Genomic DNA, 25,548 nt, shown 5'->3' with positions numbered 1-25,548 from the left:
ACACTTCTAAAAGACAAATTTCACCGAAAATCATACATGTGGAAGCAGTACTGGTTCATTTTGTAATTGAAAATTCAATATATTGAAAACACTGCACAAAAACTTTACAGGGTATAATAAAATAATTGCAAGAGTAATAATTCTAGAATGACTCATAAAATAAAACTAGTTATATTTTATATTAAGGTAAATTCATAATATACAAATTCAAATATCAATACATCATCTCAAATATGAAGATTTCTTGGGTGCAAACAATAGGTACACATAAAAATATAAAAATAAAATAAGCTGGTCGACCCATGAAATATATTCTGTCAGGGATTTTATGTAAAATTATAGGTACTGAAAAATGCAACAACTATTTCGATTACTTGAATATAATACATAACAGCTGTATATTGAAGATTCATTTGAACCTCCTTCCTTTCAATTTTTGCACATGCTCAGATATAGAGTATTTCTTTGAAAAAAATTCGGACAGAGATTCGGAGTTCAATACTGAAGCTAGGAATTGTTCCACCGTTATGTACCACTGAATTTCGCTTTGGGGTGTTGTTGGATTTCCGTTTTTATCTGGACTCTGAAGAAAAAAACGAATAATCTTAACAATTAGCAGCGTTTATGTGGTACAAGTAGACGCAAAAGTCACTTTAAATTCAATTAAATTCATTATGGAAACTGAGCTTGTAACTAATGAAAAATTAGAAGTTACACAAATTATTTCCATTGAGTGAAATACACTGCTCAACAATTGAAATTTTCTATGAAATTCTTCATTCTTTTCTGGAAAAAATTAATTGATAGGGTGATCCCTGTTGAGCAGTGCTTATCGCAATATCAATACATCTTGATCTCGCATAAAACACTCACCAAGTCTTCAAATCCCGAAGAACTATGGACAGAAGCTGCCGCCAATAGACTATCATCTGAGTCATCCCTGGAAACGAAAAATTTTCGTCCCACATCGCCCATTTTGAAGAGCATGATTCCAACGTCACCAACGGCTTGGATCATTTTCTGCGTGAAAAATAAACGATCATTCATGTTTCGGCGACGAAATGAGTTGAGACCTACCTCGTTATTCGACTCAGACTGGACAATCTCGAACACGTTCTTCCATAAGGTTATAAAATGGTGCTGTCCCATTTTGGGGACCGATTTTAGGTTCAGTTTACCGTCTTTGGATTGGACCACCGTCCTCAAATTGAGAAGACTTTTGGTTTCCCAGTTCAAGTCGTCGGTTTTTTGGTTGTTGGAGTCTGTGGACAGCTGAGAGTCGCTTGAACGTCTGCAACCGAAGATTCTCCGTCAATAATAAATTTCTAGAGATTTATCTCATTCAATAATTCTCTCAAGGTCTTTGAAAGTGCCTAAATATTCCGTTGGAGTTAACAAGTATTTTTTCAAGTGGCCAAGACAAACATAGAGGTGCACTTTAAAATGGTCAACCTGAAATGGGCACTAGTTGCACGATACACTAGAATTTTTCATTTTTTATTTAATTTTGCCCACCCAGTACATATAATCGTCATACCTTACACAAAATTTCGGGCTTTGTGCGACCTCCAATGTTTAGAAATTGTTTCAACATCAAGCTAGCAGTAGATTGACCGGCAACGAGTTGAAACTTTCAGAATCAATTTTGACAAAAACTCAAAACTTTCATCCGATGTCCAAGATAATAAAAATTCTAGTGAACAACGAAAAAATCGCAGTTTTACGACAAAACATATTCGGCATACCCAAAAACCTAAATGGCCAGCGTAGCTCCGAGATGTCAACTCTTAACACGTGGACTTTTTGCAGCAAGAGAATCGGTCAGAGCCATAAGTAAAGAATTTCAATAGAATTTTCGAATTACCCGTTTAATTTGTGGATTTTTACCGTTTTCGAGCAGCGATAAGGGCGCAATCAAGAAACTGTAGTTCCAAGAAGTGCAACTGCGATTGTCCACAAGGAGAATCCTTCATTAAGGATCCGAGGGACACGGGAGAAGAATGCGAAACTTATAAAAAATTGATGGCTAAGAAACACGTGGAGAATACCTGCCGCATTAACGAATGGCCTTGCAGCAGATACGATACGACAGTTTGCGATCCGATGGAATGTAAAGTGGAAAAAATTGAAGATAGACCGCCTATACCAGACGAAGTAATTGATAACAAAGGGTGTAGACATCGTAATAGGAAATTTGAACTACTAAGGACGATTCTGCTTCTAAATAATCATTTAAATCCGCTTTCTGTTCAAGGTTTTCGAACAAACACCGCCGTGTATACCTTATGAGGGGGAAGGTATGCGTTTCAGGAATATGTGCGAAATAGCACAGCTGAGGCGATGTTACGCTGAGAACCTAATGAAAGCCCATCATTGTACGAGTGAACGCCCAGCTTGCTTCAGTTGGGATAAGGTAGGCACACACAACATACGGTCCTCATGGCTTGATTAAAAAAAATAAATAAAAAAGACTTTCCTTTCCAATGCAACTCCCATTATATCGAATTCAACCTTATAAACACGTTCCATTTCATTTCAGACCTACCCTATGAGACACGCTGGAGCAAAACCAGAAATAGATGGCCGACCCATAGTTGGAGAGAGTTGGAAGAAGAAAACATGGGGAATCAAATGCTAAATGACTATGTACGTTCAGAAAAATATCTCTGATAATAAACAATCAGGCCTATTCTATTTGCGTATTGTTGTTATGGTCATATTGCTATCTTCCTAATTTATAACAATATGGCTATGGTAGCAAACTGAAATAACAAGATCTTCTAAAAATTGACAGTTCATATTGCTCCAAATGAATGATTAGAATACCAGTTTTTCAAACTTTTCTGTGATAGCAATATCTTTTCTATAACCATATTACTATTTCCAAACTTAATCGACCTGAATATCTGAATATCGGAAGAATATGCTGAAATTGTCGTAGAGTTTCTTCATAACAATTATTCCTACAGTTATATACTAGCCTAACCTAAAAAAAACGAGGGGATCCTTTTATAAACTCTCACATGACTCTGCAGACCCAGGCTCGATCTAAGTTCTTGCCTTAACATGCAATCACCGTGGAATATCAGTAAAAAATATGCCGTATGGGGTATTTTACTCAGAATAAATGTCTAGCATGAAGGCCACCACCATTTATACATTAATTAGTTTCATGCCAGCCATGATCTCCTCAAATGGACCTTATTTTTAATTAAATTAACATTGTTAATACTGCTTGGATATCCTCGAAAGTTGAAAATATCTCTCATCGTTTACTCAGCGTCTGCCATGGCTTGACGACGAAAAATAGTTATTTTTTCTAATCACTTCATTATGTGGGGATGAAATCCACATGAAAACTTCACCAAATAATTTCTCTACACTACAGTGGACTCCTATGAAAATCTGACTCATTTTTCGGAACTCACACAAGGACAAACAAACAAACATAGGGATTTCACATTTACAACAGAGAAAGTATAAGAATATTCTGTGGGTCTTAGAAATAATCCCTCAAAAATGAAGGAAAACCCTTCAAACTGACCCACACTGTCAAAAAAACAGTTTCGTGAATGATCAAAATCCCCAGTGAACCCATGAAATAGAAAATGCTAACCGCGGCGCGTTATCTGAGAAATTTATCCTTAATTCGCCAATGCCTGAGCCGTACGAAAAACTACGGGGCGCATTATTCCCAGAGATGCGACGTAGACGATTGCGACTGCGTCATACACCAGCCGAAATGCAAAAAACGTCCGCAGGTCGTGCGCGAAGTGAACTGCGAAAAGTGCATATTCGAATGTTGGGAGTACAAGCCTAGGCCCAAATTCGTGGCGCCCAAAACGCAGGAAGAACAGAGGAAAATTACAAGAGACTGCACCCCTTCTATGAAGGACCCCAAATGGAGGAACGTGAAGGAGGAAAAGAAGAAGGCCAAGGTCTGCCAGCATATAAACAGGGAGGAAGCGCCGGTGGGCAACTGCCCTAAGACTTTCAAGGGTGTATTGTCTACAACGTGCAAGGTAAGCTTAGATATCGCAGCTTAGGCCCTGTTAACGAGCGCTAGCTACTGCGGAGCTTGAAGGCTTCTAAATCGGTCAAAGCTCCAGAAACCGTTAAAAAAATTGTCTCTGTTCAACGATTTCTTGTTGGCACGCTACAAGTCGCAATTTTTAAGCCATCGAGCTCAATTTCGGCAGTACTATGCAGATCCACGCTGCTAAGAAACCTGTTGATTTTGGTGGAAATCGGTCAAACCGTTTTTGGGTTATTCGAATGTTTCAAGAAAATTGTTTTGGACACGCTATACTTCGCAATTTTGAATATACCGATGTGAAATTTTGCAGGTTGGCGCTCATTTGAAGCTTGAAAGAGTCTATTGATTTTGGTCAGAATGGATCCAGCCGTTTTCGAGTTTTTCGAAATTTCGAGTCCCTTTTTAGAAAGTGTTTGCTCGAATCAAACTGAATTCATTGAAATAAATACAGATATTATTGAAAATGGAGCGAGATACTTTAGAAACTTGGATTTTACGTCATCCGCGTGAATAATATATTGTTATTCACGTCAAAATACGTTTTTTTCTTTCCAGGAAAATCCCTTCAAGTTCGAAGATGAAAAGGTCCCATTACCTGATTGGGACTACAACAAAAAAGCCCAAACTCCATGGAAAGACTGATTTCCAGTACCAATTAGGTGAATCTGTATAAAATCTATGACATCTTCAAAGTGTAAATTAAGTTCTTGATAAACTCAAATTTTCGTTCAAACTTTCCTAGAGTTTTGTCTCTTTTACTTTTATAAGCACTTGTAATTATCTGTTAATTCCTTCGGGAGATACCCATTCCCAGCCACTGCATCATATGCATTTCATCATCGGGTTAATATTTTTGAAATCTACAACTGATGTAACGTATTCAAACTTTAGCCAAAAAAGATAACGAACATTAACTCCCCTCAAGCTAGTGCATATTATGATATTATACTGATCTCTTGTATTTTCCATGCGAATAACTGGATTTGGTATGCCTTCAATCAGTTTGTATAAACTTCAATTATGTTCGTCACATATTTTCCGAAGAGATTCGACATTGTGATAAAATACGTAATAACAGAAACTTTTACGTAGAACGGGCAACATAGAGCTGATTTAAAATACAAAAATGTTTTGACAAGCGTCATAACCCCACATTTTCGTACTAGACAGAGTGAAATGTGTCAAATTTCCATGGCCAACCGAATGCTAAAATAAAAGTGAGTGGAGTATTCACTTATTCTGGTTTTTTAAGGCAGATCGGTCCAAAAAGGTGGATCTCTTAGCCTGCTTGTCTTGTATAATTCAGTTAAAAACATACAAGAAACCTGTTGTGATTAAATCAGGGAGAAAACAAGAGTTATTTAAAATAAAATCGAGTTATCATTGTAAATTGAAAAAGAAAGCGATCAGACATCTAAGAAGCAAGCCTAGAAATCCGGTTTGTTAGCCCTAGAATGTACTCACTGCCAGTTGTATGTCCTGGCCGGATCCTCGTCTGAGTTCAAACTGAGGGTGTCCAAGGTGACGCTTTCCTCGACGCTCTGAAAAAATTCTGTAGCTTCCGGAGCTATCTCGTCACCAAACTCGTTGGTAACAGGCGACTGTATGTCCGCCATGCTGAGAAGAGGCGGAAGATGTATAGCGTAAAGTAGTTTAAGTCGTTGCGCAGCATCGGCAGTCGTCGTCAGACCGATGGCGGCGACCAATTCGCGGAAATCCAGAAAACTGTCGTGGTTTGCGTCCATCAGCTACAAACAATCATTCATTCCTTCAAAAAACGTCTATGGTCGTACTTGACATAAATGGTGTGGTGATTTTAGGTTATGCTCTTTTATGACATATGACATATAGTGTTATATGGAGATGATCTAAGGTGAGAGTGGTACTCACACTGAATATTCTAGCACACATGGATTCTGAAAATTCTCCCTTACCCCAAGGTGAGAATGTGGCAAAAAGTATTTTGAAATATTCGAAGTCCACTTTATATGCTTCGTACGGTTGTAGAAATGGGTCACTTTTATCCGGGACTGTTTTCTTCTGACTAATAATCTCCTCTCGGACTAAACTAAGTAATTCCTGAAAAGCAATACGAGTATTTATCCATGTTTTTCCAGCATATCAATACAACCTCCATAATTCTCAAATTACCTCTAACTCAGTCTTTGTGAAGTACCCATCCCCTATCACGTATCTTATAGCATTTCTTTCGGAAGTATCCTCCAATTCCTGCACTACCCTAACTCTATGTTTCAGTCTCAGACATTCGATTTGACCAGTGGTTACATTAGCGTACTTCGAGTATGCTTCATATATCAACTTTTGTACTGAAATACTCTGAAAAATTCGAGATTTTATATCCTTTTCCACTTCAATATCAAATTATGAGTAGAGACCAGATAATGCGTATGTTTTTATGATTGCTATAATCGATTACAATGGGCAATTCTCCTCCAGACGAAAATGAAGTGTTTTTCATTAAATTATCTTCAAAACTTCCAAATGAATCATTTCAATCTTTTCCACAGAAACAAGTATTTAAAAAAGGAGAATAAATATGGGGATTCAAAAATTAAATGGCACCATTTGGCAACATCGACTATAGATCAGGTGGAAAATAAAGGACAACAGATTGGCAACGTGGATTAGATGAACGAAGATGTTTCTTTATAATAACCAGCTGTTATTATGAAAAGTAACAATTTTCATTCTTTGACAGTTATAAGTACCCAAAGTCGTTTAATCTCATTCAGCAGTTGATCCTCTCTGTCCAAGGACAGGGGCGCTGTTGCCACTTTGTGCACGAGAACCGAATTTGAATAGTTAATGCCCAAGTTAAAACTTGCATTTGCAGAAATAACCCGAATTGTTTTATCCCCTTACCCTTTTCTGCTCGTCGTAACTCTTGCTACGAATGGCTCCTCTACCGTCATCATTGTACACCCCGTTCAGAAAATCGGATAAGAGCTGCATCGCCTCCCCCTCGTCCCTGCACTTGAACAGCTGATCCTGGTTCATCTCGAGCAACTTCAGGGCTATTTGAAATATCACTTTCGAACCGTCGTAAAAAAAGCAATCCATTATATTTACAGCGCTCTCGTACGGCATCACACACAGGAATATTGTCAGGAACCACGATAAAGAGATCATATTGTTCATCCCCAATTCGTTCAGTTTATCGTGCAATTCAGGTAAGTACTCTTTGGTTAGTTCGTCAAGGATTCCTTCAAAGGGAGAAAGATGTGAAGTGTGTTCGAAAAAATTCGTAGTCAAGTAGGCTCTGGAATTTTTCATATTGAACGGAAGGCTTAGCTTCTACAATGACATTTTGGGGTTATCTTTCAAATTTGACAGAACTGTGTCAAAATTCCATAGCCTACTTGACGAAGATTTTTTATTATTCTTTCTGTGTTATTCCTTTTGCCTTACCCTGATCAACAACTGCTCCTATAACCCTCGTGTTATAATAATCTGGCAACAGATTCTCGCACAGCGTTGCCAACAGCCAGAACGCGTCTTCCTCGGAGCAGTAAATTAACAGGACGGATGCGACAATATTCATAGCTTGGCAATAGCCTATTATCGGGTTATGATAGGCGTACGCACTTAAAATCCTTCTCAGGGTGTCTATTCCAATTTTATTCTGGAATGCGGGATGTTCTGGCAGAGACCTGTGCAGATCTCTCTCGATTTCATCGTTTGCTGTGGAAGCGTGTTTTTGAGCTTTGCCTACTAGAGACCTGTAGTAACCGGGGTAGGTGGCCTTTTCGTTTGCCGCACCTGAAGGAAATCAGGACTAGCATTGACAAAGTTACGAAACGAACTATAGCTAAAAATTCATCTCCCTGAATTTAAATCTTGTAAAGATTTTGACGGAAAACCAACCTGAGAAAGTCATCCAGATGTCCATTTTGAGCTTATCAGGTATTCCTTGCAACACCAATTTGTAAACATCGTGCGTTCTGTACATCGACACCCCCCTACCGTACTTATTGAAATGCAACTCCCATTCTTTCTCCATTTCCTCCTGTTTTTTGGCAACTAAAGGAATGTTTTTTAGGGGAAATAGTTTCATCAGAGCGGGCTGACATTTCCATGAAGTATCAACAGGGGAGGATGAGGATATTGTGGACACACTACTCTCTCTTCGATATCCGATTGGTTCTCGGCTAAAAGGAACATTTGGAAATTCACTGAGTAAAAGACGTTTATGTATATCCGTACCTCTTGGAGAAAGTTTTGGATAGCAACTCTGATATCTTTTCTACTAGAAAATCTCTATCTAAAATTTGCGCAAAAATAAAGTTCGTTTTGTTAATTTCGTTAGTTGTGGTTATGATGATAGCTTGGTCTAAGGAATGGTTGCTTTGATTGTTATCTATTTTTTCCGCTAGTTTCACTTCTCTCAATGGTATTACCAGGCTCACTAAGGCCTTCGCCTAAAAAAATTCAGGGTTTTTTCATCTATGACAAGATATTCCAGTTGATATTGACAAATTCAATAATCTTACCCTGCTCTCAAAGCATATGTAATTCTGAGACAAAAACAGTCTGCCAGTAACATGCCTTTTATTGTACGGAGTCATCAGAGTGCAATCAATTAAACCATCTAGTTTTTCTGAAGATGGTAACCTAAACAGTAGCCTATAGGCTTCTGATTGAGCCCTTGCATCCAAATCACGTTTGAGAAATGATGGTTTCTTAGGTACATTTTTACTAAAAGGAAAATTGTAGCAGAAAAATTCAAAATATTACACTCAAAACATTGATTATTAGTCAGCATTACACAAAATGATCATACCTTAATTTATTCAAGAGATCTTTATCACTACTGTAAGATCTTTTATCATCAATAAGCCTAGAAAAAATTGTTTACAAAATAATCATTTTCTATACATCAAGTATTTTACTATCTTACCTTTTCATTGCAAGATCAACAAGCTGCTCCATCAAAGTAAATGTTTCAGCTTTTTTCAAAAACATGTTAAAATAGTATTCTTTATCCCTAGTTACTATTTTGATGGAATCTGGGGCCAACATGCTATTAATTTTTTTCAATTCTTTAACATCTGACCACCTTATAATTTCCTTTGTGTGATGGCCGAGAATATATGAGTGAAAACAACAATAGTTCAAGGAAAAATATATCCAGCCTTGCCTGGGAAGTTTACCTTTCCAGTAACTGTGGAATAGTGTATTTAGTGGCAAAATGGGAGTAATATTGGGATAGTTTTACCTGCATGAATAATAATTAACCAGTTTTTCATCCTTAGGTAATTTGAATAATTTCAAGAAACAGTTTGATTTTGCTTTAAATTCCCTAGTGTCCTCATCTGAAACACAGATATTTTGTCAAAGAAAAAAGCTACCAAATTCAAATTTCAAAGATATGTACAGGGTTTATCCTATACTACTAAATTCCCAAAATATACCTTCAATATCGATAGGTTTTTGCCTGGATGCTATGACAGATTCAATCTTACATTGCACAAAATCTGTAATTTCATCTTCATTTTCGAATGAACTCAGGGTATCACATACATTTTGGAAAAGCCAGTGCCAGTCCTCTAAAATCTCTTTATGTGTCATTGCACAGGAGACCACTACAATAAATTGCATATTTATCAATACAGCATTGCTAACAAAACTGAAAATAAAATTATATACCCACTATAATAAACTTCTGACGACGGAGTCTGATGAAGAATTCTGTAAGGTGCTGGTTTTGTGTCAAATATACTATCAATGGTTCCGACAAGCATTGCTGATAATCCTCTAGAGTTTCCATGACCTTTTCTATGTTGGAGAACAAAATATAAGGATGATTCTTCTGTCTCCCTGGAAGTTTTGGAAAACGAAGAATTTTTAATTGAATAACATGGTGCAAATGTTTCTTACCAGAAGGCATTAGCAACTAGCACCTCCTCCGGTTTGATAAACATTGCGTCGAAAGAATTCAAATTGTATTCAGCCTTAACATGTATTTCCAACAAGATGAGTTAGGCAAAGGATATCATTGCAACATATTAAATAAGGGAAAAATTTCATTTTCATGTTATAGAATGGAGTTTCTTCCAAAGTATTCACGATAAATCCAATACAATCACTATTGAAACGCCTATTTTATAAAACTATATCAACTTATTGAACTTTCAACCTATCCAATTTTATCATTTGACATATCTCAGCTGTTTTTATTTGTATGATTTCGGTCAGTTGTCAAATATTTTGCGTTTTCGCCACGGTATAAAAATAAAATTAATGACAAAACATGAATCATAGAATCTGCCGGTGAAACAGATTGACAGAGAACAAGGTGCGAATATTCTGGAATGTGCTGGACTTCTACATGAATTAACAGAATTTTAAACGCGTGTTTTATTTTATTAGAATTGGTGATCAATAATATTGATACTGTTTATAATCTTTGAGTGAACAGTGTGAAATCAGTGTAATTTTAAATAAGGAAAAATGTCTGCGAATCAGGTAATAAGAAGTCTACCCTTGAACTCCATTATTTATGAAGATTTGATGAATGGAAAAAAACTGTATTTTGATAATTCATCCTTAAAATTTTAGGTCGCTTCGCTGAAAGATAAAGGAAATGCTGCCCTACAGGAAAACAAGTTTGAAGAGGCTATCAGATATTACACCGAAGCTATCAACCTAGATGGAAACAATCATGTCTTGTATTCTAATAGATCTGCAGCTTATGCAAAAGCTAACAAATACGACTTGGCCCTGAAGGATGCGGAAAAAACTGTGGAAATCAAACCAGATTGGGTCAAAGGCTATTCTAGGAAAGGTGCTGCACTAGCCTATTTAGGGGAATACGATCAGGCTCTTCAGGTTTATGAACAAGCATTGAAACTTGACCCTGACAATGCTTTGATCAAAGAAGGTGTTAGAGAGGTGAGGGTTTTAGTTTCTCCACATATATATTTAGTTGAATCTACTGAATAACAGGAAAAATCATCTTAGGACTGAATTGCTGAAAACTTCCTTGTTTCTATACATTTTTGTCTTGAGTGATGCGAACCTTTTACATATTACTATTTCCACTAAGAACATCATTTTACTCTAAAATTTGAAATGTACAAATTCTAACTGTAGTAGCTAAAAGTTTGATTTTTGTATGTGCATTGTTGACAACTTTACTGTCATTTAAGTCATTGTCATTATTCAGATTTCCATAGGTAAATAATTTGTACATATATCATTTCAAGGTATTGGCACAAAAACAGGCAGGTGCCCAGAAATTTGCTAACCCATTCTCAAGAGCAGATTTGTTCACCAAACTTAGAAACGATCCTAGGACTAAAAATTTCTTAGACGATCCTGAATATCTGAATATACTTCAAGAGCTCCAAGCAAATCCCAATAGTCTAGGAACAAAAGCGGCAGATCCTAGAGTGCTAACCACTCTGAGCGTTCTTCTAGGCATTGATTTAGACGGGCAGGAACCCATGGAAACTGAACCATCCTATGCTCCTCCACCCAGAAAACCCGAACCAAAACCAGAGCCCAAAAAGAGCTCCGAGCCTGAACTACCAGAACACAAAAGATTAGCCAAAGAGGAGAAAGAAAAGGGTAACGATTATTACAAAAAGAAGCAATTCGATGAAGCTATCCAGCATTACTCCAAAGCTATTGAACACGATCCAACCGACATCACTTTCTACAACAATCTTGCGGCGGTTTATTTCGAACAGAAAGAATACGAAAAATGTATTGAAGAATGTCATAAAGCTATCGATATTGGTAGGGCGAACAGAGCCGATTTCAAACTGATAGCGAAATCGTTCACAAGAATTGGCAACGCCTATAAGAAACTCAAGGATTATAAGAATGCCAAAATCTTTTATGAAAAATCCCTGTCCGAGCATAGAACTCCCGAAATTAAAACACTGTTGTCCGACGTCGAGAAAGTGATAAAGGATGAAGAAGAGAAAGCTTATATAAATCCAGAACTTGCCGAGAAAGAGAAAGAATTAGGTGAGTTCGGTATTATTTAATAAATATGTGTATACAGGATGTTTGTTGTCACATATACCAAAGTTTCTGAATCACTTGCATAACATTTCTTTTTGTTCAAAGTTGTCTTACCCTATGTAAAAATCTTTTTTTTTTTGAAATTATCAATCGCGTCCTTCTACAGGAAATGAACTATTCAAAAAAGGAGATTATGCCACCGCTGTCAAACATTACTCAGAAGCCATAAGGAGAAATCCGAACGACTCCAAACTGTACAGTAACCGAGCTGCCTGTTACACCAAATTGGCTGCTTTCGATTTAGGCTTGAAAGACTGCGACAAGTGCACCGAACTAGATCCCAAATTCATCAAAGGGTGGATTAGAAAGGGTCACATCCTACAAGGTATGCAACAGTCCAGCAAGGCTATTGCGGCTTTCCAAAAGGCATTAGAACTAGATCCAAACAACGCGGAAGCTTTGTCTGGTTATAGAAACTGCACTTTGGAAAGCGCCGGTGTGGGTGCTGACCCTGAAAAAGTGCGACAGAGGGCGATGGGTGACCCTGAAGTACAACAAATCCTGAGAGATCCAGCGATGAGGCTGATTTTGGAGCAGATGCAGAACGACCCGAGAGCTCTTCAGGATCATCTGAAGAATCCAGATATAGCGGCCAAGATCCAGAAACTGCTGGCGTCCGGTCTGATCGCCATACATTAAAATGTGAGAAATATTTTTTAGGAAGAATTGAATTACTTAAAAGCAGTCAGAAATGCGAAGATTTCTATTGGGGCTGCCTTTCGAAGTTCTTTTCACTTTTTTTTAATATGATTTGTATTCTATTCATGATTCAGAAGTGGAAAGTAGGCATTACTTTGTATTTAATTATGCAGATTTTCGAATATTTGCTAATGTTTCTTTTGAATCTGTAATAAATGATGCAATGGAAATGTTTTTTCTTCAATAGTTCTCTTTCATCTCTAAGGGGTAAAAAACATCAAAAAAACCATTGGACAGGTAAGTATATCATAAACCTGCTTCTAGGTCGCAAAATTGAGCACCTAAATTGGTATACCTTCAAATAAATTGACTATTTAATAGTTTTTCTCCAGAAGAAGCAATTTTAGATTGAAAAGTCAAACTGATTTTCACCATAAATCACCTATAAAATTTTCAAGATGGCGTAGTTATCATCCCTAGAAGTTCGATGCGATTTAATTAAATTTCAAATACGGAACTGTATTGGGCAACGCCAGGCGCGGGAAAATAAAACATGAATTTTGAGCATAATTTAGATGATTTTCACACTTTTTTACACTTTTACATTTTAAAAGATTTGTGGGGCTGACTTTCCTTGAAACACTTCATTATTATCATCAGTTCTACATCTACGGTTAAAAAAGATTCACCTTTGAGAACAGCCTGTAGATAGACAAACCAACTGCTGAATAAAAGAGTAAGAAAAGGACTGTACTGATAGGTATATATTCCATTAATAGAAAACATTAATAACAGTGTACGAAACATTGAAATTTACACAAAATGAATATATTGCAACTAGAAATACAATTAAGCAAGAAATGGCAACTTTCACTTATCACTCGATAAAAAAATTGTGAAGTTACACTAAAGGAAAAATAGTTCGAATATTCACAATACAGTTTACAATTTATTTGACACAATAAACTTTACAACGTTTAAAATGACCGTCGAAAATTTCACAAAACCTATAATAATAAAATCCATAATTTTTTAAATTTCTTCATTATAGGCTAATTCAATAATTTATTATTGAAGAATTTCCACCAAGCTCTTGGGAACTGTGAGTCAAGGGATCGTTGGGGGAAATTCAGAATATCGTTTTTACGTAAAAAATTCCATCTCAAAATATCGTCAGTACATAGATCAATCAATTTTGAAGGCACAGCAGCAAAAGCCTCGTTGTATTTCAAGCAGGCACGGAATCTTTGCAAAACTATTGTTCAAATTATTTGGACATTGTTATCAGTTCAATCAGCAGATCATTTCTTCAATACGGTGGCTTCTATGTTTTGAAAAACTGAAGAATCAGATTCTGGTTAAAAAAAGTAAAAAACAATTAATCAGATTTGAATAGGAAAAAACTAGCTGCAGTATTGAGGAAACTATCTGTAAAAAAAGGGAGAAGCAAGAAAATTTCAATTCAGTCTCACTTGCAGAATGCATATACTGAAAGCTTCAAATGTGTGAATAGAATTTACAAATGAGACGATGAACAGCCTGTACCTTAGGAAGAATCAGGAAGAGGATGATAATTATCAAGTAAGGTATAAAATGGTCATACTCAATATACATATTACTGCAGTAGACATCAGATGTACAGTTATAATTGCAGAAACTCAAGCAAATATCCAATCTTGTTACTGTTTTTTTCAAGACCAGTCTAAGAAGTTCACACACATACACTCGTACATTGCACAACAGGTTCCGTAATTTTTATCAATTAACTTAATGCACTCAAGATGTAAATATTATGCTTGGTGTAACATAGTAAAAAAGTATACACTGGGTTATGGTTTTCAGAGCTGTAATTGATTTCTTTCAATGAATCAAGGAGTATTTTCAGGGCAATATATTTCTGAAAATTTGGTTTTGACAATAAGAAAATTCTTGCTTTTATAGAAGTGAAATGGTTGAAATTCTGAAGAAAATTGGATTGAAAATATTTTGAAACTCTAATTATTCGAAGAATTTCATAAAAACCTCAAAATTCGAACCATCAGACAAAAAATTCAACTACATGATATACAGGGTGAATCAAAGATAGTATGTAAGATTGTACTCATAACAAATTTTTCACTCTCTGATGATTCTGGATTAGTTTATTTTCATGTTATTGTCTTACTATTTATGGTATTTTGAACACTATGTTACCCTGCTAATTTTACCATTCAAATTACAGAGATTGAGATAAGGTGATCCAAAAAAACAATATTTTTGAGCATAATCTCTAGAAATATAATTTTGTGAATAGACTAATTTGATTGATCAATTAACAGATACTAAACGAGGAATTCATCTATAAAATTGATCTTCATATTCTTATCTACCAGACAAGTAACATTATCTACATACTAGGGTATAGAAGATTTGTTTATCTAATTAACACTTGTCATAGAAATGATTGGAATATTTATTAATTGATCTATAAATAATCCTTTGTAAAAACCAAACAATTTCTTCATCTTGTAGGACATAACTGCCTTCAGCATGAAAAAAATTGAATAAGTAATGCTAAACAACAATTTCCATTAAAATTTTTCACTGAAACATGTCTTTATTTTTTTTGGTTACAATCTTTTCAATTTTCATTTGCCATAGTCAAGAAAATAGAGACTATTTACAAATTTACATTCAATAGGCTGCCGGCATATGAAAATTCAATGAGAAAATATGGCCTCTTGATATATCATTAAATGTCTAAAAATTTACTTAAGAGATCATAAAAGCACCTTTGATAAATCTTAAAATAAATAAGAAAAATTAAGTGTGTGGAATTGCTCATCTTGAATCAAAAGAAGTAGCAATATAAGGTGGTGAATATTTGTTCCATACACCAAAATTTCAGGGGTCTTAGTGTTGGACCAGCCAGTTTAATATCCAAATTTATTCAATTCTTTGAAATAACAATTTTTACATGAAATACTTTGGATTAAGTTCCATATAGGAATATCCATGAATATTACAGAGTTCAATTGTTTTCCACTTTATCCTTGTTTATATACATATAGAAAATATTGCACATTAGGGTAAATATTTTTATTGAGTAAAGTTAGAGTTGATAAATTTCATAATGAGCAATTTTGAACTTGAAATTTTACCGAAACAGTACCTTAAACTCAAGCAAAATAAAGTCTGAATAATTTCGATCCTAAAAATTAAGCAACAAAAAAGATGCAATATTTCAAAATGTAAATTCAATACAACAATAATGAGAAATTTTAAAAGTATCACGTACAAAAAAAGGGTTTACATGTCTAAAAGTAAAATTTGGTGCTTAGAGAGAATCACTAAGGATGATTCAATTTGAAATCGTAAAGAAAGAATCAGTATTGTTCACTTACTGAATTATGATACTGAACTAATCGCATTGTGAGGAGCCCCCATCTGTGTCAAAACCTTATCCAACCATTGCAGAGGCCCATGCAGATGAATCTCTATCCAGCACGGGGTACTAGTTACATCTTGTCGATGGTATTCGGCCCCCCAACCTTTCACAAAACTCATTCTGATTGTGCACATTTTGGTCAGTTCATAAACGGCTTCAAAACCGTGATTCACACACTGTGATAACAACTGAGCAAATTCCGCATTATTGAATATTCTCAAAGAGCAACCAGCTGGTATTTTGCAAACTGTGGATGGGTGGAAGTTGTGGTGATGATTGCAATTTCTAGACTGCACGAATATGGGTGAATCTGAGAGACATTCTGCGTAAACTTCTCCATTTACGTAATAGAGGTGGACACCTTTACCGATATGCCGCCTTGTGTTCTCGATTGTAGAGTTACGATTCACGTTGCTAAGTTGGCCAAGACAGAACCTATCAGAATTGTTACTAGGGTTCGTGAATCCGTCCACTATGACAGAAGTGGAATGACAATGGAAAACCTCACCAACTCTACTATTCAATTCATAGTAAGCTATAGAGGCCCAGAAAGGTTGTTCTTGATAAGCTACAGGTTGAACATCACTAGCCAAACTTTGTTCTGGATTCTGGTTATTGTTCGGGTTAACATTGTTTTCATCTGTGGGGCTGTACGCTGGAGGTGGAGTTTCTGCTAAATTAGCATAGGGAGATTGTGGATTTGACGAAACACTTCCTGGAGATGGCACATTTGATAAAGGCGAACTTGGGCTCATTTGGTTTGAATTGAAACCATTCTGGGAGTAGCTTACATTTTGGGGCATATTGGGCTCTACAAGTTGCTGGAATGGAAGCAATGAATGGCCAGGCACAAAATCATTGTGCCTTGGAACCAAAACCGGTGGTAAAACTGGACTTTCCACTCTTTTGTAATGATAAGGATTAATGCAAACTTCCTTGTGTTTGGCGGAAAATGGGTACTGACAATGTTCTAAAGGTTTTAACTCGTGATGACTTTGCAGATCAGGCCATCTCCACACTCTACAGTAAATAACATGGGGTAATCCTTTTCGATGAGACACTTGAAGTCTTCCATCTAAACTTCGGGGAATTGTGACACACTTACTAGGTGTTCCTGGACATGATAAGGCACGTTCTAATTCTTCAATTGCACCTTTTCGTTTCTTCAATTTTTTCACTAAACTATCTACAGCTTTTTCAGCCCATTTTTCTTCTTCATCGCCCTGTTTCCAGCCAAGCAATTTCTTTACTGCGGGGCTCGTGAACGAGAAGAGACTGTTCAGGGTTGACAATGGACCACTACTAGAAGACTCTCCTTCCTCTATGTCCATATTAACCCTGGAATAAAAATAATCATATTTTGATTGATCCAAAATAGTCAGCCTGCACATAAGCGCGTTGAGACTTTGGAAATATAAAGAGCATGATTGAATGTGTTGTTATCTTGCAACAGGCTAGTACAAATGTTTTCTCAAGTGCCTATTTCCTGTTCAGTGGACGTCACCAAAATCTTATTCGAATATTTACATACAATTTTCACAGGCACTTATTCAGTGAGGATCAAACAACTAATGCAATTTTGTGATACTACATAATGACTCACAAGTTGTTGAAATGAGTCAGAAAATACTGATAATCCATAATAACACTAGAAAACAAAACCGTGTAAGTATCTCCGATCTCTTCTAATCTGAATGAACTTATTTACTAACTGTTAGAACATCGGATCCCAGTATTTATCAAGGAGGAAGGAGAGTCGTTTTTTAATAGTCAACAAAAATAAAACCAGATACGGACATGGGTCAAGCCATTGGAACAATAACAACACTTCCAGAAGCTGAAACTGACGATAAAACTGGACTTACCCTGACTAGAATCCAATCTCGCTATTATGATCTATTAGATTATAATTAATAACTAACAACTGGACAATTAATTTGAATTTAATAGAAAATTAATGTTTAAGAGAACGCTGACCGCCATGAAAATTTATTCGGACCTGCAATATCTTTGCAGTGTTGTAAAATCTATTTGCCTGTTCTATGCGGCGTTGCCAAGCAGTTCAAATCACGGTAGAAAAATGTATGCCAATGTGCTTAGCGGTATGTTTGGTTGCATAAGATGATCGACAAAGATTGTAATAAAAAGGAATTTAGATGAAATTAGAAGAACAAGTTCAGTTTGGGGCTTCGAATATAAATTCTTTTTTGACGTTTTCAAATCGTAAAATTGCGATGAAGAATTAGAGACAATTCGTTAAATTTCAATATAAATGTACGTTGGTGGATGCGCTACAGTCTCATAAAACTCGAAATTTAAATTTTCCATCCACACACATCCAGGTTTGTTTTTATTAGTAGCAGTAATAAGAAGGCAATTCTCTTATTTTCCTACGGAACCAGACACAGAAGTTCATCTGGCAAATGGTTTCTGAGATGAATTTTTTCATTAAATTTCAGTGATGAGATCTCTGCAGAATTTTACACACATTGCTGCTTCACAATAGTTAGTTACATAGTTACTGATGAGTTTGAATTCAAATAGATCGAAATTTTTCAGTTATAGAGAAAAATATGTCGGACGCCTTCATAGAGGACTGTAGGACATTGAATGAAGCATTACATCGTATATTTGGGCGATCAAAAATGAAAATTGACTGCATTATGGATTTTTCCCTAAATTCATGGGATTTAAAAATAAAAGAATTATATGTTCCGACTTCAACATGCATATGTTTCGTTGTGTTGTAATGAGACATAATTGGAATTATTTAGTGATGCCTTCCGACCCATCCACGATAATTTTCCGTTGCTATCCGAATTTTCCGAAGGTTGGAAAACTCGAATGCTCCGACATCGTATTTTCATCCCATGCGCGATGGAAACAAGACATGCCTCCGGTTTTATTGATCGTGATAACTAAAGCGCATCGAAGTTATGTGTACCTTAAAACTATAAGTATGATTGAAAAGTGTTTTCTTGACGGACACAGCATGTGAATTTTTTGTGAATGTTGTTTTTCTGCAGCGTCAGGGATTACATAGGCTCCAAGATGTCGAAGGTAAGAAGCAAAAATTCACATTTCACCTCCCCTAGATCTAAAGACCGAACCAAAAAAATTCTGACATAAGTTGATTCAAATCGTGTTTTAAAACGTACACTGAACAAAGTGCGGCTATAATTGTATTAAAATGAGAGCGAATCTCTACAATTATGTCATGAATTGGTTACTTTTCCAGTGCATTCTTATGGTATCATAATGACACAACAAGAAACGAGTTCATTGACTTGATCCATCGATTCAATAATAATTGTTCTCCTTATTTCTGAAGGAATCCAGATATGAGAATAATTAATAATTATTTCCCTCTGAAGGGGTTGATTGGATCTTTAGAAATCGGTTAATATTGAAAGACAGCTTCGAATTTCAATCTGTTCAATTGTTATTAGCTATAGAAATGTAGAGATTGGGACACTTTAATGATTAACTGAAACCAATGATTATTACATGTAAATATGTATAATATTCCAATGAAATTCTATATTCCAGTGATAAAAATCGAAATAATATCGAATATCCTCTCATATATTTCATATTATCTGTTAATTTCCATAAACAACACAATTCTAAATTCACAAACTGTAATTCCACATTTTGGAGAATCTGATTCAAGAAAATAATGTTACTGCTCTATTGTATGGGGTTTTTCTGTTTTGAGCGAAGGATTTTAAGGGATGGTTCTTCAACTACTATCATATATAGTTTTATAAACTAACATGAAGTGAGTCAGTATCAAAAAATAAAGTCAGGAGGAGAAATATTCTTAATTTCTTTACATTTCCTGAGAATTCAGGTTATCTGAATTTCTCAGCAAATTAAGATTTTATTTTTTCGATAATTTTAGGAGGAGAAGTGAGAATACAGAAGAGTTGAATAGTTTTCTTCAAATCAATCCTTATTCAATTTGTAAAATATTGAAACATCGAAAAGTTCTGATAAGGAATATATTGTATAGAGATTGGTTTTCCTAAATTTTGAAGTCACAACTAATTTTTTCATAAAGAAGATTTCACACCAACAGTAACTATGGTCGGGAAGAGGTTTATAACAAAAATTGATTCTTGTTGGGGCTAATTGTTGAGATCTTTCGATTCAATTAAGAAACACCGTGTATACATTTATTCTTTATTCGTATCTCAATGAAATCTCTCATATAAAATAATAGAACACCTTGAAAGATATATTTGATTTAAATTCCAATAGACTCTATTGAAATATATGATAGATTTTTGTGGAAATTTTTTCCTTCTTTGGGTTGTTTTCAAAGACCGCTACTTGGGAAAATTCAGTGTTTTCCTTCAAAAATTTGGGTACATATAAAACCTCAATCCTCAGCAAACACAAATTAAATCCTTATTCACTAAACCAGTGTGAAATCAATGAGGAATGGAAATAATTGATACAAATTTTCCGACACCATTCTGATCGTAAATTTGGCTGCTTTCAACGACCGCTACTTGAGACTTTGGTACCGAATTCGATGGAACAAAAGGTGAGAAAAATGCAGCTGACATCGATTGACCCATTTTCCGGGTAGGATATTTATATCTGTACGGCGCCATATATTATAGCTCCCTGGAGGCCTGGATTGCAAATTGGGTAATATCTGCATTCTACATCGGCCGGAATTAGACAGGAGATATGTTGAGATTCAATGAAACTTATGATTGATTCAGGAGGAAAACATAACTATAATGTATGCTGATAAGAATAAGAAGACACCACTCTATTAAGGGCTGGTGTATTTGACTTTTTGTGGCAGAAATGAAAAGATCTTTTTTCGGTAGCAATGAGGATTCCCGAGGATGATTTGTTTATTGGTGTTTTTTTAACCAACCTTTCTTTTAAGGGATGAAATGCTGTGCTTGATTACAACTTAAATCAAGCACTATTTCATTAATAAATGAACCCTCACGAGGGTTCAGCCAAAATCCACAAGGTGACCGATCTAACGAACTGAAACAATGTATACGCGGTCTCCACTCATGAAGGTACTATAAAAAAAAATAATCCGGCAATTAGATCCGGTTCAGGTGATCCGACCAGTGTCGTTCACCGAATTTCCGATGGGGCCATCTACGCCTCTGTCCAACAATTCTATCGTTATATACGTTTGAACAAACCCATCCACAACACGAATAGTACAACGTAATGAACTTTTTAAAACGATTCCTCACTCAGTCAGTGTGTAAACTCGGTAGAAATATAGTGACCGCTTTCACGCTCTAGGTTATGTTTATTGCGATCGATAAATAATACGCGAACTACGATTTTTCGAAACGATACACGATGCTGGTTTTCGGAAAAAGTGATGTTTCTTCTGGGATTCAAAGGATGTAGGGGGTTGAATTCACTTATTGGTGAGTTAGGGTGAAAAATGGAAAAAAACATTATGTTTTCCAGTAAAAAAACTAGTAAAAATCAGTACGTCCCCCAACCCGACTCTTTTTCGAAACTACAACAAATGAAAATCGAGGAGGAAAACACCATTTCCAAGATGAAAATCTAAAAGAAGGGAGATAGGCTACCGAAATTGTTCGCAATAGGTTCAGCGTGTTCGAAAACCTATATTTTCATACCAAAATTTCGAATATCTGACACTGTTCAGGAGAAAATAATTTTTTTTGTTTTTCCACTTTTCATTTTCGAGTTGACTTCGAAGAGCTCTCTGGACTACAATTCTCTATTAAATCATCAACTGTTTGGTTTTCTGGAATCTTTAAAACATATTCTATACACTCCATATCCTAAGACAGTAATAGAACATCCAGATTTTCAGACAGGAGTAGCAAATAAGCCATTTTAGGGGGTCTAACCCCTTGCTCATTTTTGACCCAAAAAATCGAGATTTTCGAAATCGAGTTTTTGTGCTTGGGTGGAAGCATTGGCAAGGCTGATTATAAAACTGGAAATCCCAATTGGATCAGACAAATATAACAGTAGATATCGCAGATTGAAATTTGCAATTTTTGAAAAATGCCATTTCCAAGATGAAAATATAAACGAAGGCGGATAGGCTTTCGAAATTGCTCGCAATAGATTCAGCGTGTTCGAAAACCTATATTTTCATGCCAAACTTTCGAATATCTGACACTGTTTAGGAGAAAATAAATATTTTTGTTTTCCCACTCTTCATTTTCGAGTTGACTTCGAAGTGCTCTCTGGATACAACTCTCTTCAAAACATATTATATGCACTCCATATCTTAAGACAGTAATAGAACTTTCAGATTTTCAGACAGAGTAGCAAATAGGTCATTTTAGGGGGGTCTAACCCCTTGCTCATTTTTGACCCAAAAAAGGATCAGCTTGAAGTCAATAGCTGAGAGTGTCTGCAGTAGATATTGATTTATCAATAGTGTTTTTGGCAAAAATTTTTAATAGGTTTGCCCTGATCTCTACTATTTTGGTGTCAGTGAAAGTTTCGGGTTCTACAATGAAATTTTTGAATTCTGAAAGGAGTTATTAACCAAAATTGCTGAACAGCATGAATGGCAAGTCCAATTTATTGCAGCTAAAAATGAAATTTTTCATGGAAGTCAACGCAGTGGTGGTAAAACTCAACCTTCAATTTTCTTATCATTTCCCGATAATGGAAGTGAAATATTGAGTATATTCAATGAGTTTTCCGTTGAAAATCGGTCAGTTTTAACATCGATCTCTTTATAACTAAACATTATGTTTCTTGGCTTTATTTTCATTCATTGAATGTTTTATTGTACCTACGATATTATCACCTCTATATCGAGTATTCGGAATGTATTGAAGAAGAACATGAATTTCAAGTATGGATTAACCAAGGACAACATTTCAACAATTAATGTCAATAAAGATTTCCGCTTATTTACAAACAAGATTTTTCCATTTCAATATCATTCTTTACACAGACAATTAGACACGTATCAATTACTCGGTGACATTGCTTAGGATGTTATAAACAAAATAGAACTGGGAATCACTCAATAAAATACCTTTCATTCATACAAATTTGTTGTACGAGGTTTTTGGGAAAATACAAAATTAAAAACAACATTTTGCCACCACTTCTGAATTATTTCTTCAAAATTATCTTTCAGGAGCATGATTTATCAGATGATGAAATGAGTAAAGAGTTCAGTAATGATACAGAAATGTGTGATAAAAATCTCATACATACTTATAAAAGACAAATATCGTTTTTATCTTGCATTCCGATTGCATAGTTTTGATATTACTTATATTGTGAAATAATAAATCATGTACCCTACCTAAGTCATCCATATAATATATATATATATATATATTGTCAGCCTAATAGCCCAAATATAAGTTTCAAGAAAGATAGTGATATCGTTGTGATCTGATACTTAAGATAACATCAGATTTTTTTTAACAAACTTCTGATCGCCAACTAAATTCAGTTGGCTTTTTGTGTAGTTTTCGTGTTCTCCACCTGAGTATGGTAGTTGATAGTTATCATATAACCCTTATGTAACTGAATTAAATGATAAAAGATCTGAACTAGATTAACAAATTACGTAGTGTAATGTTTTGGAAGTTGAATCTACTAATGGAGGTTAAGTAAATACTGACCCTCATCATTGGCTTATATCTTGCGCTACCAATTCATAACAATTTGTTTATGACCAGACTTAGAGATAGGGATAATAAAATGGATATGAAATTAATCCTTTACAGCATCAGCCATGAGCATATCGGATCTAGGAAGTAATTGAATTTCCATCTAAAGCGATAATCATTGTATTATTTCAACAAAAACATTACTTAATAAAGAGTATTGAAAGTGAGTGAAAAATGACTATTTCCAACAGTTTTTTTTTATTTGAAAGCATGCACCAAAATTTTTTGAAGCAAATTCATTCGGAAATTTCCAAATAATAGTTCTGTCCTTCAATCAGTCGATATCATTTTCGTTACCAGAGAAAATATAGGACTTAATAGCTCATTATTTATTGCTCACGTTTTAATTTATGACGTCTCAAATTACCTACCAAGACTTTCTTCTCGCTGTGTTGAAAAAGGGGCACAATGAAAAAACGATTGATTATGATGTTTACTTTCTCTTCCTACTCCTCCCAAAGTATAAATCAACGTCCATTATAGCAAAAAAACAAACATTAGTGGACTTTTACTTCGCTCTTCAAACAACCATAATTAGATATATTCTTCGTTGCAGAAGAATCAATCATGAGTTTATTGATTTCAGTAATTATCTTTCGAAATCTTTTCGAAAAAGAATCCTGATTCTTGAATGGAATTTTGGGATACGAAGTAGATTCCGACAAACCATAAAAAAGTGGATACTTCGATGAAATATAGACTCATCATGTAAATTAACACTGACTCCAATCTTTAACTGTCTAGTAGCTATTCAGGGTAGGTTTTCCATCGTAGATCCATGTTTGGCCACAGTTTTTTGACTTGGCCAGCTTCTGGAAAACGTCACAAACCAGAGTTTCAAATTGAGTGCTTTTTCTCGATCCAGGTTTCAACGAGGGCATATCGTATCGATATACAATGTGTCCGATTTTTGTCACGTATCTGATTCGTTTCAATTGGTCTGACCTACGTTTTTCGAGTCCAAAATTCAGTATTCCACCAGTCTAGCTACTCGCGAATTCACGGCCAACTAGGAACGATCGTGTCACCTTCTGCATGTTAATGAAAGAAAAGATTTCAAACGCAATATTGAGCTGGCAGAACTGGTCGTGTGGTCTGTGAGGTACAAGTACAAGTACAATGATTTAGCGTGTTCGGAAACCTATATATTTTGAAAAATGCCATTTCCAAGATGAAAATCTAAACGGAGGCAGATAGGCTTCCGAAATTGCTCGCAATGGATTCAGCGTGTTCGAAAACCTATATTTTCATGCCAAACTTTCGAATATCTGACACTGTTTAGGAGAAAATAAATTTTTTTGTTTTTCCACTTTTCATTTTCGAGTTGACTTCGCAGAGCTCTCTAGACTATTATTCTCTATTAAATCATCAACTGTTTGGTTTTCTAGAATCTTCAAAACATATTCTATGCACTCCATATCCTAAGACAGCAATAGAACATCCTGATTTTCAGACAGAGTAGCAAATATGTCTTTTTAGGGGGGTCTAACCCCTTGCTCATTTTTGACCCAAAAAAATCGAGATTTTCGAAATCGAGTTTTTGTGCTTGGGTGGAAGCCTTGGCAATGCTGATTATAAAACCGGAAATCCCAATTGGATCAGACGAATATAACAAGAGATATCGCAGATTGAAATTTGAAATTTTTTGAAAAATGCAATTTCCAAGATGAAAATCTAAACGGAGGCAGATAAGCTTTCAAAATTGCGCGCAATAG

General features: G+C 35.4%; 6 protein-coding genes across 9 annotated transcripts in view; 4 read left to right on the top strand and 2 right to left on the bottom strand.

Moving 5' to 3' along the window:
• Nucleotides 1-160: 160 nt before the first annotated feature.
• Nucleotides 161-10,232, bottom strand: LOC123314435 (TBC1 domain family member 9). Of its 2 annotated transcripts, none has more exons than XM_044899725.1 (17): nt 9,935-10,232; nt 9,704-9,874; nt 9,469-9,639; nt 9,273-9,369; nt 8,955-9,218; nt 8,838-8,894; nt 8,548-8,752; nt 8,261-8,475; nt 7,922-8,205; nt 7,466-7,816; nt 6,920-7,260; nt 6,188-6,373; nt 5,927-6,115; nt 5,501-5,784; nt 1,078-1,291; nt 874-1,020; nt 161-583 (listed from the first exon to the last, which is right to left on the bottom strand). In XM_044899725.1, exons 1-17 carry the CDS (start codon nt 9,942-9,944, stop codon nt 410-412), a joined length of 3,360 nt encoding a protein of 1,119 aa, XP_044755660.1. In that variant the 5' UTR covers nt 9,945-10,232; the 3' UTR covers nt 161-409. The 2 variants fall into 2 exon arrangements, with proteins under 2 accessions (XP_044755660.1, XP_044755659.1); XM_044899724.1 differs by having other exon boundaries at nt 9,708-9,874.
• Nucleotides 1,592-3,141, top strand: LOC123314439. 2 transcript variants are annotated; one of them, XM_044899728.1, is made up of 5 exons: nt 1,592-1,833; nt 1,877-2,154; nt 2,255-2,413; nt 2,540-2,678; nt 2,902-3,141. In XM_044899728.1, exons 1-4 carry the CDS (start codon nt 1,758-1,760, stop codon nt 2,636-2,638), a joined length of 612 nt encoding a protein of 203 aa, XP_044755663.1. In that variant the 5' UTR covers nt 1,592-1,757; the 3' UTR covers nt 2,639-2,678; nt 2,902-3,141. The 2 variants fall into 2 exon arrangements, with proteins under 2 accessions (XP_044755663.1, XP_044755664.1); XM_044899729.1 differs by having other exon boundaries at nt 1,595-1,833; nt 1,901-2,154; nt 2,540-2,681; nt 2,905-3,141.
• On the top strand, nt 3,402-4,787 carry LOC123314440. Its single transcript, XM_044899731.1, has 2 exons — nt 3,402-4,022; nt 4,592-4,787. Exons 1-2 carry the CDS (start codon nt 3,609-3,611, stop codon nt 4,676-4,678), a joined length of 501 nt encoding a protein of 166 aa, XP_044755666.1. The 5' UTR covers nt 3,402-3,608; the 3' UTR covers nt 4,679-4,787.
• An 88-nt stretch (nt 10,233-10,320) lies between the features above and the next one.
• Nucleotides 10,321-12,957, top strand: LOC123314438 (stress-induced-phosphoprotein 1). The gene is made up of 4 exons (XM_044899727.1): nt 10,321-10,522; nt 10,616-10,948; nt 11,263-12,031; nt 12,195-12,957. Exons 1-4 carry the CDS (start codon nt 10,508-10,510, stop codon nt 12,725-12,727), a joined length of 1,650 nt encoding a protein of 549 aa, XP_044755662.1. The 5' UTR covers nt 10,321-10,507; the 3' UTR covers nt 12,728-12,957.
• Nucleotides 12,958-13,473: 516 nt separating this feature from the next.
• On the bottom strand, nt 13,474-18,177 carry LOC123313077 (protein mothers against dpp). Of its 2 annotated transcripts, none has more exons than XM_044897773.1 (2): nt 18,020-18,177; nt 13,474-17,492 (listed from the first exon to the last, which is right to left on the bottom strand). In XM_044897773.1, exon 2 carries the CDS (start codon nt 17,483-17,485, stop codon nt 16,115-16,117), a length of 1,371 nt encoding a protein of 456 aa, XP_044753708.1. In that variant the 5' UTR covers nt 17,486-17,492; nt 18,020-18,177; the 3' UTR covers nt 13,474-16,114. The 2 variants fall into 2 exon arrangements, with proteins under 2 accessions (XP_044753708.1, XP_044753707.1); XM_044897772.1 differs by lacking the exon at nt 18,020-18,177 and adding an exon at nt 17,758-17,898.
• An 847-nt stretch (nt 18,178-19,024) lies between these two features.
• LOC123314539 overlaps nt 19,025-25,548 on the top strand; it is a 74,107-nt gene continuing 67,583 nt past the window's right edge. The window contains exon 1 of the mRNA XM_044899878.1: nt 19,025-19,214. Coding sequence (XP_044755813.1) covers nt 19,164-19,214 — 51 coding nt within the window. The 5' untranslated portion in view covers nt 19,025-19,163. The remainder of the gene's footprint in view (nt 19,215-25,548) is intronic.

Source organism: Coccinella septempunctata, chromosome 5 (genome assembly GCF_907165205.1).
Source record: "Coccinella septempunctata chromosome 5, icCocSept1.1, whole genome shotgun sequence".
In the NCBI taxonomy this organism is placed as follows: Eukaryota; Metazoa; Arthropoda; class Insecta; order Coleoptera; family Coccinellidae; genus Coccinella; species Coccinella septempunctata.
The sequence above is the reverse complement of the archived record's forward strand: the minus strand, read 5'-3'. Positions and strand labels throughout refer to the sequence as shown.

Bases quoted from the DNA above. Each gene is read 5' to 3' on its own strand.
- LOC123314440 (XM_044899731.1), top strand. From the start codon at position 3,609: ATGCTAACCGCGGCGCGTTATCTGAGAAATTTATCCTTAATTCGCCAA. The intron at 4,023-4,591 runs GTAAGCTTAGAT...TTTTCTTTCCAG, and splicing joins TATTGTCTACAACGTGCAAG to GAAAATCCCTTCAAGTTCGA.
- LOC123314439 (XM_044899728.1), top strand. From the start codon at position 1,758: ATGGCCAGCGTAGCTCCGAGATGTCAACTCTTAACACGTGGACTTTTT. The intron at 1,834-1,876 runs GTAAAGAATTTC...CCGTTTAATTTG, and splicing joins AGAATCGGTCAGAGCCATAA to TGGATTTTTACCGTTTTCGA. The intron at 2,414-2,539 runs GTAGGCACACAC...ATTTCATTTCAG, and splicing joins CTTGCTTCAGTTGGGATAAG to ACCTACCCTATGAGACACGC.
- LOC123314435 (XM_044899724.1), bottom strand. From the start codon at position 9,978: ATGTTTATCAAACCGGAGGAGGTGCTAGTTGCTAATGCCTTCTG. The intron at 6,116-6,187 runs GTAATTTGAGAA...ATTGCTTTTCAG, and splicing joins TCACAAAGACTGAGTTAGAG to GAATTACTTAGTTTAGTCCG. The intron at 1,292-5,500 runs GTGAGTACATTC...CTTCGGTTGCAG, and splicing joins GCCAGGACATACAACTGGCA to ACGTTCAAGCGACTCTCAGC.
- LOC123313077 (XM_044897772.1), bottom strand. From the start codon at position 17,795: ATGGATTATCAGTATTTTCTGACTCATTTCAACAACTT. The intron at 17,493-17,757 runs GTGAGTCATTAT...TTTTTATTCCAG, and splicing joins CTGACTCATTTCAACAACTT to GGTTAATATGGACATAGAGG.
- LOC123314438 (XM_044899727.1), top strand. The intron at 10,949-11,262 runs GTGAGGGTTTTA...TATCATTTCAAG, and splicing joins TCAAAGAAGGTGTTAGAGAG to GTATTGGCACAAAAACAGGC. The intron at 12,032-12,194 runs GTGAGTTCGGTA...GTCCTTCTACAG, and splicing joins CGAGAAAGAGAAAGAATTAG to GAAATGAACTATTCAAAAAA.